At 44.5% G+C, this 17,608-nt stretch overlaps 1 protein-coding gene across 1 annotated transcript in view; it reads right to left on the reverse strand.

Moving 5' to 3' along the window:
- KCTD1 (potassium channel tetramerization domain containing 1) overlaps positions 1-11,178 on the reverse strand; it is a 158,202-nt gene extending 147,024 nt beyond the window's left edge. The window contains exon 1 of the mRNA XM_045505922.2: positions 11,051-11,178. Coding sequence (XP_045361878.2) covers positions 11,051-11,059 — 9 coding nt within the window. The 5' untranslated portion in view covers positions 11,060-11,178. The remainder of the gene's footprint in view (positions 1-11,050) is intronic.
- Positions 11,179-17,608: the final 6,430 nt, after the last annotated feature.

Genomic DNA, 17,608 nt, shown 5'->3' on the forward strand with positions numbered 1-17,608 from the left:
CACCTCTCCCTCAGAGAGAAGCCACAGGTCAACTCGGGGAAGCAATGACATTTGACCTTTCCCCAGAGAGCCAGTGCCTGTGGGGTGTGTGTCTGTGACAATATCCTATGAAATAAGCAATACTTAATGGAATTCTAGTGAACTGTAAACGAGAAGATGCAGTTCAGGGAAAGTTTCCTTAAAAAGAAGAAGCCATCTTCCCAATCTTGATTTTTAAACTTCCACTCCTGCTTAGGGCTATTATCATTTCAGTTGGAAAATGGCAGAAAACCAAATAGTATTGATGTAGAAAAATACAAAATCGAGCAATAACCACTCCCTACTTCCTTAAATGATTTGCAGAAATATTCAGGGGAGGAAATAAAAAAGGGAACTTCACTGAGAAAGAGGATTGGATTTGGGGACAAGCAGAGATTAAATTTGGTGTTTAAGGACAGGTAAGCAGCACAAAGCACTGGAAGACAGCAGAGGTTTTGATCCTAAGGTAAGTTAAAAATAAAGCCTCCTGGAACATCCTGGGCTTTGCAATGCTGTTCCATTTTGAAAAGGCACAAGAGCATACACTAAAATAAAAGGTGATTTGAAAAGTACTGCCCGCGAGGGAGGAGAGGTGGGAGGGAGGTGTGAGTGGCCAGATTGTGGGGGGAGCTGTGTGCAGAAGTGGCTGTGAGCTTGCAAGGAGGGAGGCGGTGAAGCAGCGAGGTTTTCTGTTTCCTGTTGAAGGTTGGTGTCTCCGTCAGCTCGGGCTGTTCCAATAAAATACTATACAGACAGGGTGGCTTAAACTGCAGAATTTTATTTTTCACAGTTCTGGATGCTGGGAAGTCCAAGGTCAAGGTGTTGACTGATTTGGCTTCTGGTGAGGGCTCTCTTCCTGGCTTGTTGATGGCTGCCTTCTAGCTGTGTGTTCACATGACTTCTTCGTGCTCCGGAGGAAAGAGTGAGCTCTCTGGTGTCTCTTCTTATAAGGAAACCAATCTTATCAGATCAGGGACCAACCCTTATGACCTCATTTACTCTTAATTATTTCCACAAAGGCCCTACCTCCAAGTACAATCAAATTGGGAGTCAGGGCTTTGAACATATGAATGTGCAGGAGGGGTGGGGGGGACACAGACAGTGGGTTATTCTGCAAATAGTTAAAAGCTAAGGGGAAGGGGCCAGTGGAGAGAGGACAAATGAGAAACTGAGGAAGGGACAGCGGAGATGGAAGAGAGGACTTGTGGAGCCAAGGATGGGATTTTTGGTGTCAGGAAGTACAAGGAGTGGACAGTGTCTCCATAATTGTGAGGCCAGTTTACCTGGTAAGTGGGGATGGGTCTGGAACCTAAGAAGAGTAAAAAGATCCAGGAGAGCCTCCTTGGGGAACGAGACAAGAAGTGAACTGGGCACTGCCACGCGACATCAAAGGGCCGGCCAGCCACGCTGAGATAAGTTGGTTGCCATCAGGCCTCAGCTTTAATGTCACCTCTTTCTGGAGGTCTCACCTGGCCACCCTGTTTTAATTTTCTGCATAGCACTTAATCGTATCTGAATTGAGTTCTTACTCCTCCTTGTAGGATGTAAACTCCATGAGACCCTGGACTTTTCTGCCTTGCTCGTCACTGGATTTCTAAAACTTACAGCAGTGCCGGTCTGTAGAATTCGCATGCCTTTCACTCATTCAGGCCACATTCACCGCCCAGCAACGCACATGACTGGCTGGGTCCCCGTGACTCCACTGGTCATGAACTCTGTGGCTGTTTCTGCTAAGGGGATCAGCAACACTGGAGGTATGTCTAGAAACTGCAGTTCTTAAATAGCTAGTTTGACTTGTGCAAACTTCAACTGGTCCACATCTCAGATACTTTGGATTTTTGAAATACAGGACTGTCCGCCACTAAAGAAGCCGTCATTCTAAAAATGTGGCCCTCATTTAGAGAGCTGTCTGTTCTCCCAAACCTCACTTGGGCATCCTGCACAAAGTAAGTTCATTAGATTCTAGACTCTAAAACCTGTCTTTCGTACCAGACTCGGGAAGGTGTTTCTGAGCAGAGAAAGGCTGAGTTAGTTCATAACGCAGGTGAATTTCTTTCCCTGTTGTGAGTTCCTGAAAGTCACAGGCAAAAGAGCTATGCTGAGAGCTGGCCCTCTTGTGTGAGAGGAAGGCGATGGCTGTTTGGCAGAGTACCTGGATCTTCCTACCACCTCAGAAAAGAATGAGCCGTGACTCTCAGGAGAGGAAAGAGCGGGACCAGCCCCAAACTTCGCTGGCCATTCGTCATGTCTGAAATGGTTCCGAGGCTATAAATATCTAAGGGCCCTGATGGAAAACTTAAAGGGTAAGACATTTCACATTTTCCACGTGCCTCATCTTATACGATTGGAACATAACCCCGCAGTCCTTCACTGCTGATTTCTCTTCTCTCTGAATCACTGTGGCAGTTACAGCGGGACCCACCGTTTAGTGCTTTAATACATGATGGTCTCACCAGCAATTTGTTTTCCTGTGTTACTGACAGAGTGGGGCACAGAGGAAACATTTTTTCTTCATTTGTTAAGATGGGGAAAGTACCCACCTTCTAGGGTGGCTGAGAGGATTAGAGGAGTTAACATACATGAGGCTTCTGGCACAAGGAAAGTGTTTAATAACTACGAGCTAAAATTAGTAACAATCATTATTAATAAGAGACAGTAGTGCCTGGGGGGGACAAAGGCATGGACTCTGCCGCCTGCGGCCATCATTCAAATCCTGTGACCTTGGGTGAGCTACTTCATCTCTCTGTGCCTTGATTTCCTTATTTCAAGAATGGGGATACCAAGAGTACCGCCTTCTTGAATGATGAAGATTCGACAACATCGCAAAGTCCTTGGAAAACAGCCTGGCACACAGAAGTGTCACAATGGTGTCACATACTTAATTCTTAGAACAACCGTCTGAGCTGGTTGTCAGTATCTGTACTTGTACAGATAATGAAGCCAAGGTTTGGGGTCACACCGCGAACAGTGGGTCCACAGTTCTAAGCAACTTGAAGACCAAAGCTCATTTCACTACCGCACACGAGAGGATTACATGTGGGTCTATAGTTGCACGTGACGCTTCCATCCCCTGGAGGCACAAGCTTACTAAAACGGGTTATATTCTTTACTGGTATTCCTGATTACTAACTGGCAACCTGGACGGACGCTCTCAACCCACAGCAAGTGGTAGCATCCTAGCTGCTGGAGCTTGACAGCACTTTCTTCCACTGATTTGCTTTAAGCAAACGAAACAGCCTCTTGGAAGCCGGCAGTGAGTGGATTCTGACAGCTCACAGTGCCTGCTCTCTCTCCCTTGCCTGGACCACAGCACACGGGTGACTCCAAGGCGTGGATTCTTCCAGCTGTCCAGTGGAGCCTCGGTTATTCCTGCAAAGGAGTCAAGGGAGGTTTTAAAAGTTGGCTCAGACTTCCTTTTCCACTGAGGGTGGGGCAATGTTGAGAAACTAAGAGAAAGACCAGAGGCTATTCCAAGAATTTGCTTGTGAGTGTACACCACTGCCATCTGCTGGATGGAATGGGTATCAGACCAATTCTGATGTTTCTCTGCTGTGTAATAAACAAATTCACTGGTTCCCATTGTGGGTGCAGAACCCAGTGGTTTCATCATTTCATAGCAGCAGTTCTAAATGTCTGCATGTTTTGGAAACTTCATGATAATTGTGCCTAGAAGGACCTTCACGTGAGTCATCAGAAGATAAACTGATGACATCTTTGAAGCAATGTCCTATTTAGCATTAGTACTGCTGATCAAATTTGGTCTGCTCCCAAATGGTTGATCTAACTGGTTAGCAAAAGCCCATAACTCTCAGGCAAGGGCATGTAGCAGAACTTGGACCTTCTTGTTAAAGGCAAAAAGCTCCTACAGGGAAGTGAAATCACTGCCTGGCTTTATTCTTGTATCCTCTGAAATTCTGTGTTCATATACCCAACAATTATTTATCGAGCACTTATCCTGTGTGCCAGGCACTGTATCACTGTATTAGGAATTGAGAAAGCAAAGATGAATGAACATAGTCCCTGCTCTTAATAACAGCCTATGGATATTTCCTGAGTGCTTACTATGTGCTGGGCGTGTATATCCAATTACATCTCATTCGATCCTCAAGACAACCCTAGAATCTATTCTAATCTCACTTGTAATCTTCTCATATGATTACCTCATTTGTAGTGACTTTTACTACCTCAATTACCATTCAGAAAACTGAAGCTGAGAGATTTAATTAGTTTATCCAAGAAAATACAGGTAGGAAGAGTCGGAGTGGGATCTGAATACTGGGGTAGTAGGAGCAGGAAGGCAGAGGAGAGATGTGTTGATAACATGGACCAATGTAATTCCCCCACAACCTCCATAGAGAGTCTGGGTCTTCCATTTCACACACATCTTCTATTCCATTACCTAGTTTTCCAACAAAGTGAGAGGATTACAAAACAGTAAGTAATGACAGCAGTCGATGCTTTGGAAAGATTTATCAGGAAGAATATCGCTTCCTCTAGCAAGCATTTGAAATCTATCTAGTTAACATCCTTTTTAGTTCATAACTCTTCTTCCTAAGAGCAGCCTTGGTGTCAGCAGCAAGACCTGCGTTGTTGTCAGTTCTCACGGGACAGAAAACAACTCCGTGTTTTTGGTCAGCGTGACAGAGGACGCGAGAGGGACAGATTTGCTCAGCACGGGCTAGGGAGCAATTTAGATGTCTGAGAGCAACAATCTCAAGCTGCGTTTTATTTTTCCTCCCTCTTGGTATAAGAGGGGCTGCTGGTGCTGGTGGAGAGATACAGGGTGGGCAGTGGGGATAGGAGAGGGAAGAGAGGATGAAGAGAAGCTGCAGGCAGAGAAGAAGGTGCTCTGTGCCTAGTGCCTGTGCAAAGTGCCCAGACGCTACTACTGGACAGAAAACCAGGAGGGTAGGGGGCAGAAAAGTGCCTAATGGCAGGTTAGGGCTTTGTTGCCAGCCTACCGGGCTACAATCCCTGCTCCACCACTAGCCTAGCGTTTGACCTCAGGCAAGTCACGTGATCCTTTCTAATCTTCACCTGTGAGTTGGGGTTGCCTCACAGTGTTGTTTTGGGCGCTCAGTGACGTAGTCCAGACTGGCCTTGCAGCAAGGGGCCAGAATTCAGAGGGATCTTTTAGAAAAATTACCCTTTAGGGTTGCTTGATGCCACCTATTTGCACATCAGTTTGCCATTTGTACTCTGGAGTTTTCCCTCTCAACAATCCTATGAGGCAGGTTAGCGAGATATAAATCATCGCTGTATATACAGAAGAAATAGATCCCCAGGTGACTTAGCTAAAATGAAGAAGTTTTTCCAACCAGAGCCCGCCCTGAGGGCCACCCACCCAAGAACCACCAGGAAAAGCATCTTATGGAATTGCAGTTGTGTCTCAGACCACAATGCAGAGAGCGATATTCAAATTGTTTCCTGGAAATAACTGAAACCCAAATTTCTTGGAAGGAGCTCCAACCTGGAATTTCCTGGAAGGAGTACAACCAGAAGGGGGAAAAACTCTTATAAAGCATCCATGGCAATTTGTTTTGAAAGTCTCTTTCTAATAGATTTTGAGGGTGAAAGAAAAACAGAACGCCGAATTTTAGATTATTTTAAAATTAATCAACTCGTCATCAGCCAATGCTCTCTTTGTGGTAAATAACCACCAAAACATGATTTCCCTATTGTTATACATGTTTGTGAAGCCAGATGTGGGGGGCGAAGTTTTAGAGAAATAAGAACAAATGGAAATAAGAGATAAGATATCAGAAATACCAAAAAAATAATGTCCACTTAAGGAACGTATAAAAATGTTGCATTGAGACAAGACCAGCTAAGGATCAGTACAAAAAGTTAGAGGCACGTGAAGGAGAAACACAGTAAAATCTAACTGGGAGAAAGCAGAGCTGAGTAAACTCTCATCAGACCAAACTTTACTGTGTTAAGTTCCTTAAAAGTTTTTTTTTTCAATGAATGATTTGCAATAATTGTGCCAGTTACTTGTATGTAAATGGGCTTTTTAAAAGCATGATTGAACAGTTAATTTTTATAGTCATTTAATTCATGTTTATATTATTTTTCGGCACAATTAATTTGCACTGTAAGGCACAGACTTGATTTTGTTTCAGAAGGTTAAACACAGGCCTATTCAAATGATGAATTCCAACAGAGCTGGAGTTGGAGAAATGAAACATCATGGAGCAGTTCATAAACGAAAAGGCATCTTGGCCAACAGGACAAGAGCGGGGAGATCAGTGCCTGACACACAGTAGGTGCTCTGTACACGGCTGGTGAACATATCGGAGGGGTTAAAGACTGACCTTGGTTTCCCACGTGAATTCAGTTAGACAGGATGTGAATGAGACTTGTCCTTGCTATTCATTCTGGCTAGAAATAAAGTGAAAGGTACAAAATCTACCCAAGTCTTCAGAATCCCCATGTCCATCCCGTTAATGTGTTAGAAACCCAGGTGTCCACTTGCCATCTCTGTCCCTCCTTGTTAACCCACCAGGTATCCTTTCCTACATGCCGTCAATTTCACCTTGCAAATGGATCTCCCATCCCTGTTTCCCTTGCTACTGCCCTAACCCCAGCTGTATCTTCCCTTGCCTGGACGACCGTAATAGCCTTCCAAGGGCTATACTTCATCCACTCTGGGCCCCTCTATTCACTGCCCACAGTGACACCAGAATTATCCTTGCAAAACACAGATCTGATTATGTCAGTGCCGCCCCCTCCCAATTCTCCTGGCCCACCCCTTCACTCTGCTCTTAGGGTTAAGACCAGGGGCCTGTTCTGCAACCGCCTCTCCCATCACTGCCCCCTCCCTCTCTTAACTCCACCTACCTAATCCTTGAGTCCCCCTCCCTGGGCCTCGCCTCTCCCTGCTTGGAAAATGCCATTCCCTCTTCCCTCTGCCTGGAACCTACTTCTGTTCTGTCTGCTTCTCCTGCCCCTGCCTCTTCATCACTTAGATCTGCTTGTAATACTTCCTCTGGAACCCTGGCCCCAGTCTTGGCTACTTTGCCTCTATTCGGTTAGTGCTATTGGAACCCCGTGTTTCTTTTCTTTCAAAGCACTATTCTCTGTCTGTCCCTTGTTCAACTGTTTGATTAACATCTGTCTCCCTACCTGAATCATAAATTCCAGGAGACTGAGGACTCTGAATGCTTTTTCTCACCGTCGTCGTGTCTCTGGCATCTAGCAGTGTCTTGCACACAGCAGGCACAAATAAATATTTGTGGAATGAATGAATGAGCTTAATGAATACTGGCTTGTTACTCTTAAAGGCTAATCTCTCTGTTTTGCTCTCTGCACGATTTTCTCAAACTAAAATCACCAACAAGCATAATGTGATTTACATCTAGTATGTTTTTATGAATGAAAACACTGTTACAGTGCCTACGAAAATTGAATTGTCTCACTTCTGCATTAATTAAAAAAATTCTTTCTCACTTCTGCATGAGCTATTAAAATAAGCATACATGCTTGCATCTAAAAATTTCACTTTTCCCCAAGATAGTTCATCCTAAAGATAAAGAAGATAAAAGCTTCATTGGCTTGGGAAATTACAAATTGCACTCTCAAAGAAGGTTGAGAAATGCAGTTTAACATGCAACTAAATAAAAGCCTTGGTGAACTGATAGTTCACAAGTGAATCAGCATCCTTTGAAAGACTCAAAAGCCATGTAGATGGGAAACTATATTAGCAGAAAACATCACATTTCAGGATGAGAAAACAATCATTGTGATTTTAGAAACGTCAAGACAAGAAAGCATTGGTGCAAACAACTTATTCCTACAGGTAGACGGAAGTTTAATTTTCAGAAAGTTCTCTGATATAATACATTTTTCGCTAATTCCTTTTACATTTAAAAGCAAATTGCTCTGGATAAATAATTGTAGGCCAAAAGGTCCATGATGCTGTTCAACGAATTGAATAATCTGTTTTCATCATCACGTAGTATAAGTCTTATTACAGTTACTTTCCTAGTACTTAGGCAGCATAATTTGTACAATAATTACTGAATATTCTCCAAAATAAGTAACTCACATCAGAGTAATGTGAATGGCCAGTAAATTACTATTACTTAAATATGTCTGAATCAAGCTATCATTTCCCATCCTATGATGCAAGCCCTGGCAAAGAATTATAAACAAGAAAATCTCACAGCTTAGAAGAGAGACCTCTAGTGTGTGTTAGAGAACTTTTTATTGGGCTTCAGGCATAATGAATACAGCAAAATCACTGCAGTCATTTTGAATACTGTGGTGGGAGGTTTTTTTTTTGTTTTTGTTTTTGTTTTTTTTTTTTTTGCCAACAATCATTCACGCTTGGTTCACTTCAAAATTTCTTCCCAGCAAATGTATGATATTTTTGCCTAATCAGTTCCTTTCTTTTTATAAACATAACTGCCTAAACCAACGAAGTTTTCTCTGGGATGCAAAGTTTTAAAATTCAGTGATCACCTTTGCGACCTAATTAGTAAACATGAAACCTACTGTCATCATAACAATTACTAACAATTCTTTCCATTCAAGCAGCAGCAGGACACCCGAGCCAAATTGTTGTAGTCAGTGTGCAGTCTTCTGAACACCAGCCCCTCACGGTAAGCCAACTGCCACACAAACATAAACACGCGGAATAGACGGGCACATTGCCCATTATCCAGGAGACAAATGGATCCACTACTATTTCAAATTCACCAAGTAGGTTAGCTGTTAGTTTCCACAGATTCCCACATATGCAGGTAAATTCCTTGATGTAAGATCAGGTTTAATGAATCATTCTATGGCATCAGCCTCTGCCTTTAAAAACTCTTTTATTTTCTCCTTTTCCAGATTAAAAACACATTTGAGATACACACAGACAATATTTCTCTAAAACACACACACACATACACACAAAACAGGAGGTCTCTTAAGGAGTCTACTGCTGAGAAGGTAAAAGCATTTTGCTCATTTTTAATTTGCTAAAACAATCCAAGCATGCTTGGTACCCAGAGGGTATTCTCAAATAAACTTGTATCTCTAGCTGCCAGCTTAGTTGATTGAAAACAGAAGGCAAACGTTTCTTAAAGAATGAGTATGTTAAACTGTTACATCCCTCCCAGTTCCACCACGGACACACACACACGTCAAGGATTTGCTCGAAAGCGGCCAGTTCTATGATCTGGGAGATAATGCAGCATTTATACCAAATTACTTCTGCCTACTGCGGGGCACGTCTGAGCGAGGAAGCCAGTGTGGACAGTTCCTGCGTGCCTTTCTCCACGCACAAAGCCGACACCCAACTTTGCTAACTTAGTTGGCTCCCGCCCAGCCGGCCCCCGAAGCACAGTCACGGTGAAAACGTTTTAATACCAGAAAACCATTTCCACGGCACAGTGCAAGTGTTCGAAAGCACAAAGGCAGGCACTGTCGACCCGCGCTAGATAGGAAGTTGCGGTACTCGGGGCGGCGGCGCGGAGCACGCGTCCAGGTAAGGGATTCCTGCACCAAGGCTCCCGTTTCCTCGTCCTGGTGGGTTTGGGGGCTCTACCTCACTTTTTCACGCGAATTCAGCAGAACGCGCCCCCTACTCGGTTCTTTTTCCAGGAGGCGCTTACGCGATTTTCCAGCCAAGTCCCTCTGGGGGGCGGGAGAGGAAGCACACGCCACATTTCAATAAAGAGGGGCAGCGGGGGTGGGGGCTGGGGGGAGCAAAGAGGTCAGAAAAGAGCCGAACTGTATCCTTCCCGCCCACCTCGGTGCCCCAAGCACCGGTTCAGACGGCGGAGACGGGAGGCGGTCAGGAAGCTCTGTTCCTTTAAGGGAACCTTGGCCGCCAGAAGGGGAGGGAAGGATGCGGGCTCCGGACTCGGCGCTGCAGGCACCGCGGAGCCGAGGCGAGCGCAGCAAAGCCACAGCCATTACCTGCAGCGCTCACATCCTTCCCCTGCCCCGGCGCCTCCTCCCCGGTCCCCGCCTCCCAGGGAGACTTCTAATCCGGAGCACGTGCCTTGCCCTTTATCAGGGGAGGAGGTGGAGAGAAAGAGGAATGAGAGCTTTTTAAAAATAAATGAAACGTTTGCACCCAAAGCGGGGGGTGGGGGGCTGGAAAAGGGGGGTGGGGTGGGAGGGGGCTTTAAAGGCGCCCGGGTGGGCGGAGGCGGCGAATCCGGATCAGCCCGGCCGGAGACGGACGGCGGACAGCGCTGGGCACCCGGCGCCGCTCACAAAGGGGAGCGGCGCGGTCCGGCCCGGGCACCAGGGGAAGAAAAAACTGCCCCGGGGCCCAGTCCGCTTGGCAGCCACAATGGCGTCTTTCACGGGGCGTCGGGGGGCGCCGCGGAGGCTGCCGCGGGGAGGGGGCGGCGGTCCACCCCCCGGGCGGGTGCGGAGTCCCGGGCGCAGCCGCCCCCGCGCGCCCAGCAGGGCCGTGCGCAGCGCTGGAGGCGCTCCGGCCGGCGGCGGCGGCGGCGGCGGCGGGTCGGGGCCCGCGGCGCCGGGAGGCTCTCGGCGGGGCCGGTTCGCGGGCGCGGAGCTCGGCGCTGGGGAAGAAAGGGACGCGCGCGGCTCGGGCGAGGAGGGAGGGGTGAGGGAGGGCGGGGGGAGGGGAGCGCGGCTGCAAAGCGGCCGCCGGCGAGGCTGGCGCGCGAGCGGCGGGCGGGCGGGCGGCGCTGGCACAGGCTCCGAGAGCCGCGGCCGCTCCGCTCCGAGAGCCGGAACCGGGCCCCCAGATCGGAAGCCCGGCCCCGGCGCGCCGACTCCCGGCCCCCCGGCCCCGGCCGGCCGCGCCCGCTCCTGCTGCCCGCTCCGCCCCGCTCGCGCCCAGGGAGGAACGCCGAGGAGCTGCGGGAGCAGCCCCGGAGGAGGCGGCGGCCGCTGCCCCGCCGCCAGTCCGAGCGGCTCCCGAGCCGCGGCAGCGGGCTGTGTGTGTGCGAGTGTGCCGCGCTCTCGCCCCATGCCTGGCACATGCGTAAAAGCGAGTTGCGCCCAAAGTCCCAGCCATACCCTCCTTAGCAAATAATAACAAACCCAAACCGTCAGATCTTACCTGAAACATTGAAGCACAAAGTCTCTCTCCAAGTCCCCTTTTCCTTTTCCTCTCCCCCCTTTTCCGATTTCTCTCCCAGCGATCTGCTCGGCTCGCCACACCAGAGAGAAATGCAATAGCTTGGCTAAGGTAGACAGAACAAAATACAGAGAAGAGTTGCTCCAGGGCTTTGAAACCCCTCAAGGCAAGGATCAGGATACAATTAGCTCATGCCTCTACCTCCAGTCTAAATCAATCTCCAAAATAAAACTTAAATCAAATTAACTGATCACAGGGCAGACAATTGATCTCCTTCAAAAATAAATCTCTACATAGACGTGTAGATAAATATACATATAGGAAATTTTTCCCCAGATTTTTGGGGGGGGGGTGTAGAGAAACTGTCTTATTCCAGCCTCCAACTTGCTTTTTACCCTCCTCTTGCACAGAAAAGCTGATTTTAATCGTTGTGATTAGTTTTGATGTAACGTTTCCGCGGGCGATTTCTGCAAATGGATGGAGTGTTTCTTTGCCAAAAGAGGGAAAAGCAGCAGATGATGATAATTATAAGGATTGTTGGTTGTTTCTTTTTATTTGTGTTTAGGGCTCTCTCTTCACTTTCTCAAGTTGACCTGACATTGCGGTTACACCGAGGTCGGCAACTTGTTGATGAGGGTCACCGCCCTGTCTGATCAAAGGATAGGTGATAATTTGGCAATAGAGCAGCACATTTTTGGTTCCTTTGGCGACATAACGTCCCAAATGACGTGGATAAAAATAAGCACATGCAGTCTGCTTTGCCCCAATCAAGTCTGAATCAGCGCCTGGGGGTGATACACAAACTCATTTCAAATGTTCAACCATGCAGAATTGCAAAAAGATTGAAGGAGTTACACTGCATTTTTTTTTCAATAGCCAAATTAAAAGAAAACAAAACCTACATTAGGTGTAGCCAAGGACCTACCGTTTAGGTTTATTTGATCAGCCTGGTAAACATACCTCCCCTGCTCCCTTCTCTTCGCTTCCCTCCACCTGGTATCTTTTATGGAGGGGTTTGTATAATTCCATTATTTGCTCAACAGAGCTAAAAACACTCTCACATAAACACATTTCCCCAGATTGCTACTCTAGTTCTGACCTCCCCCACTCCCCATCACTTCTTCCTCCCTGGGTCTTTGTTCAAAAAGGCTGTGCCTGAGCCAGTCCTTATCTTAATTCTCTTTAGTTAGAGTGGGATGTTTGGTTGTAACTCAAGGGTCACCTCCCATTAGTGTTATATCCGTGCAGGATACTTTTTGAAATGGTATTTTTTTGAGCACTTCACAGTTCATTAATTCAAAGACTTTGCTGACATTTCTTATGAAAAAGACCAGGCTGTAAGGCCAAGGATACTAAAAAAAGAAAGAAAGGGGGGAAAAAACCCTAAATAGAACCAGACATGTCCTGTGAATACCTGCAATTGGCAGCATTTCACAGGAACTATTTTTTTAAGCCAGCCTTTTACCTTGAAGGTCAGCAGCCTCTCCAATACCAGCAGAGAAGGGAAGGTCCAAGCTTTAAAAATGTGTAGTTGATCAGATCAGTGCTGTCATGACAAGAGAGATTAATTTCATCATGAGAATCAGGGGTGTTGGTAGATTTTTTTTAACATTAATAAGTTCATATGACATAGGAGTCTGGTTTGAGAATATCAATACCTTATGCATAACAAGAAAAAAAACACCTTTACAAAACAACTCAAAATTACGTTGTTCTTTGCACATTCTCTTTCATTCTCCCCTCAACACACACACACACACACACACACACACACACACACACACACACACACAAGGTAGATGTATTCTCTGATCTGCAATCAAAAATTTTAAATGTCTACAAAACCCCAAATTCAATTGAATAAAAACTTTGTTCTTGCCCCCAAATGGCACTAACTGTTAATATAGGAGAACTTGAGAAGAAACAGCCTCAATTCATTGATATGACTTAATACATTAAAGGTATGGCCTAAGGTGACTTTTAATCCAAGTCTGGAGAACTGTGTATCATTGTCCTGGAATGTTAGGGCTGGGAAGGACCTTTGTAGGAGGGCAGCTGGTCCTTTACATCATTTTTACAGATGAGGAGACTGGAGCAGCTTGCCCAAGGTCACAAGCCAGCCACTGACAGGACCAGGAGGAGGCCACAAGAGGCAGGACAAATGAAAGATGTCCCCTGGAAGGCACTCACCTTGAGAAACTGTGCGGCATTCTAAATTCTGCTGACAAAGCTTAAACCATATTTCCGGAATTCCCTTTCTGGAATTGTTCTGAAAGCCTGTTAGCACATTCTTTTTAACATCTCTGATGTCAACAGATCCTTTGATGTTTAACACCCCCCCCCCCAAATTAGTACCAGATCTGAGGAATAAGTGAATGATGAATGTAGTTTATGCTAGTTAGAGTCAAAAAAGAAAATGTGGCTAAAAACAATAAGGCCAGTTTTCTTATTGGCATTTAAATGGACTGAAAACAATTCTGAAAACATTCTGAGCAATGGAATTACTGGGGCTTTGTTTTCCAAGACAGCTACTCTGAAAGGAATAATAGTCATTTGAGCAAATTAAGTTCTGAAATGTTGGTTTTTAAGATGCTTTATTCCTTCAGAATGACATCACTTACAAAAAGATGAACCTTTTGAACATTAGGTCACTGACATTTTGAAGTGATCCAACCTATTCGGTTACTCACTGAATGTCTGGTAATCCAGCGGCAAAGAGACTGCAGTCAGATCTTATTTTATTGTGGTGAGGACCTTAATGTTCTTGCACTGTGGAGGAGACTCAAAGTTGAGACTATCGGGATTCAGAGCGAAAAGTTCTTTTGTCCCGTACAACCCAAAGAGATGAAACACCTTCACGACCTTCAAGTCCAGGGTGATGACGACTTATTTTAAATTTTAAAACAGATTTTTAATGAAGTGCATGAGAAAAGCGGGGTCCATGTCTTGCCAAGTACAGGATATGAACTCACTGAGTTTCTTTCAATCAACTCCTACAATCCTAACATTACCCCAAAGTACTTTTTATCTAATTAATACTTGTGTAAGTGAACTTCCGCATTTTGTGATTTCTACGGGGCTTTTTTTTTTTTTTTTTTTGCCAATCATTAAGAAGCTGGGAAAAAGAGTATATTAAAAATCCTTCTAACCTCTTTTTTCAATCGATCGTTGAAGTGAGACCAGCAGCCTAAAAACCATCAGCAACCCGGAAGACAATGGCAATAAAATTGGCAGCAAGAAAACAATCAAAAAGAAAACACAGGCCTCTGTTTCCATCTTCCAGGGTTTCACTATCAAAATGAATGCCACCAGTTTTTAAAGGCAAAAAAAAAAAAAAAAAAACAACAAAAAACCAATGATAGGATATGTTGAATTGAAGCCAGGAGCTTGACGGAAAAAAGTTTAGCCCTAGGACCGCTGAGGAAGAGAAAGCGACAGGCCTTGCTGATATTAAGGTAGGGACAGCTCATTTGGTCTCCTCATAGTCACCCAACCCTCAAATCACAAATCTGCACAGAAATCATGGCTTGGTCCAGGGGTAGCCCTGCGGTACAGTCTTGGTGGCGATTTGACAAGATGTGGACATTAGTGGCTGAGATGAAATGTGAAATTGAAGAGCCCTTCACTGAAGCAGCCAGACACCCAGATCAAAGTTAGAAATTCCACTGCACTTTCCATTAGGAAGAAGAAAGAAACCTCGGCCCTTGAGTTCATCCAGGACAGGCATGGGTATCACCAGCCACGGCAAGGCTGCCCCATTTTCCTCCCTTCAGGTCACTAAATGCCAGTGTTTCCAACATTGCTCCAGTGGGGTCCACCTATAACTGCACTGACAGGCCCTTTAACACTGGAAGCAAATTATGTTGTTTTCTTTTATCTTTGAGTCAGTTTTTTGGAGGAAATCACCTGTTTTTTATCAGCCAACCTGAAACTCCCCCTAACACTGTGGAATGTGCACGTTTTCCTGGAGTTGAATAGAAGCATTAAGGAACTCAGACAGAATGGGCTTGTGATTCCTGGAGGTTCACATCCCCAGCCACCACCTGTTTATAATTAGCCCTTGGAAAACATCTTGGTTTTCTGTCTCACTGTCCAGGGTAAGAGTCTATGTATCTCACTTTCCAAAAAGGTCGATCTTCTAGTGGTGGCGGATCTGCTGACAGGAACCAGGCTCACCTCACCCGTAATTCTGAATAGAAACAGATAACACGTCCTCGTACTGAGGTCCTTAAGTCAGTTTGGTCTTTTATCAGAGTTTACTGATGAGAATCTCAAGTTATGAAACAACGCAGAAGGCAAAGGCAGAAATGGCAAAGGCAACCTTAGCTTGGTGGAATGCCTCGTATCTGGTTTGATGGAGAAATACATTCGTTGTCAAGGACAGGAAGTGCCTCTCTTCGTTACTGGCATTTAGAATTCTTTGCTGGACATGCAGTCACATTCTAGAGGTTGAATAGCTAATTGCAGGTCGGTGTCATGACTCTCAGTGAGTCCCCGTCGTAGCTCTGCACCTTAACTTTCAGTGTGACCTGATCCTTGGTTTCTTCAGACGTAAAATAGGAATGAACATTCCTATCTTGAAGCTTTATTTTGAGGTTAAATGGGATAACATGTGGAAAGTATTTAGAACTGTGTCCAGTGCACCAAGATTTCACAGTAAACGCTAGCAATTAAGATCATTATGGTTTATAGTAGTTGTTGAATAAATAATGTATTCCATGGCAAAGTATTGCCTGTTTATGTTAGTAGCAGGGAAGAAGGCTATTTATGCAACGGGAGACACCTAATTTATTGACATTTCTATGGCTGATCTTTTCTCAAGATTACTAAATTTCATTTTATTATGTCATCTAGAGACCACACAGACACCTTACCTTTTCATGCAAAATAATGGGGGAAATGAGATTTTTCTCCAAGGTAAATTAGCAATCAAAGATCCCATATCATATGTATACGTATAACTGAATCTCTTTGCTGTACACCTGAAACTAACATTGAAAATCAACTACACTTCAATAAAAAATAAGAATAAAAAAAAAAAGATCCTGTATCAATGCTGCTGCTGACAGGGCAAGACTGTTTATTCCTTTAGGGATCCTTGATTTTGACAAGACTGTCTTACACAGAGAAAACAATTAATTAAGCATTTTGTGTAATTGCTTGTGTAAGAAATGGGACTCAACTAGGATTCAGCCATGAACTTCTTTCTTCATGATTACTTGCATTTTGCCTTTCAGGAATTACAGAATCAGTACAAGCAAGTGCTTTGAAAACCAAAATTAACAAAAGAAATACAGTTTGGAAACTTCAGAAGAGATGAACTTCAGGGCTGATTCACATCTTCAAGAAATTGTCTAACCAACTAATCCCATCGTATTAGCCAATTTCCTCCATTCTCCAGTTTACGTATATCCTTCTTTCCCACGCTTTAGGCCATAATCATTTTCAGACTGTTCCATAGTCATTTTAAAGCTATGCAGGGGTTCTTTTAAGGAAACATTTTTAATAAGATAAACATTTCATCAGCTATTTTGTTCTATTTCCTATTTCAGCACCTCATAGTAAACTAGCTGGCACTGAAAGGAACTTCCTTTGCAGTGGGATACGCTTCATGCTCAGCCCAGCCGACAGACAGCCACTTAGCTTTGCTTCACTGTTCTTCTGTCTGAACCAAGACTGATCATGAGAAACCCCATAATACAACTGAGGCCCCTCGGGGGGCACCGTCTACATTTATGTAAGTTATCTCTTCGTGCATCCTTTGGGTGTCAGAACCTCTCAGCTTTGCTAACCATAAAATATCTGCCTTAAGCATATCACTAACTTTAAAACTCTAATGATATGGATGTCATATTTCAATTTTTAAAAACTCTTTCCCTGTTCTCTCCCTGAAAAAGACCCTATAAAACATCCAATGGGATCATCCTGTGATTAAAAACATAACATCTATTTAAAAGAAAAAGAATTGTGAATATCCCTTTAGTTAAAAACAAACCCAAGAACAACAACAACAAAATGCCTGGTCAAAAAATAATAATTAAACAAGATACAAACATATTACTCTATTCTTCAGGACGTGGTAAGAGCCACTATAAACAAATTGCTACAGGAAACAAAAATCTGTGTTCCTTCTTTAAAGTTATCAAGAGAGAAAGCAGTTTCTAGAGTTTTACTGAGTATCAGCCTGAGTAGTTAAAGTGGGCACTGGGGTGGGGGGAGCAAATTGACAGGGCTATTCACTATGGGCGTTTAAATGATTTCCACATGATTCTTAATAATAACATTCATGATACTAGTGATAAGAAACAATTATGAGTGATGGGAGGGAACTTCAATTGTGTAAAGACCATCTGGCTATGAGAGTCAGACGTGAAATTCTAAAATCCTCAATCTGTCCCTCTGAGGTTGCTTGGTAGATAATGGATATCTTAATTTTTTAAAAAAGAAAAAAAAGAAAAACCATATCCATTGTACCAAATGTACAGCAGCTCCTGCTGAGAAAACAAAGCCTGTGTGTCTATTTCTTCTCTAATTTTTTGA

This window comes from Camelus bactrianus, chromosome 24 (genome assembly GCF_048773025.1).
Source record: "Camelus bactrianus isolate YW-2024 breed Bactrian camel chromosome 24, ASM4877302v1, whole genome shotgun sequence".
NCBI classification, from domain to species: domain Eukaryota; kingdom Metazoa; phylum Chordata; class Mammalia; order Artiodactyla; family Camelidae; genus Camelus; species Camelus bactrianus.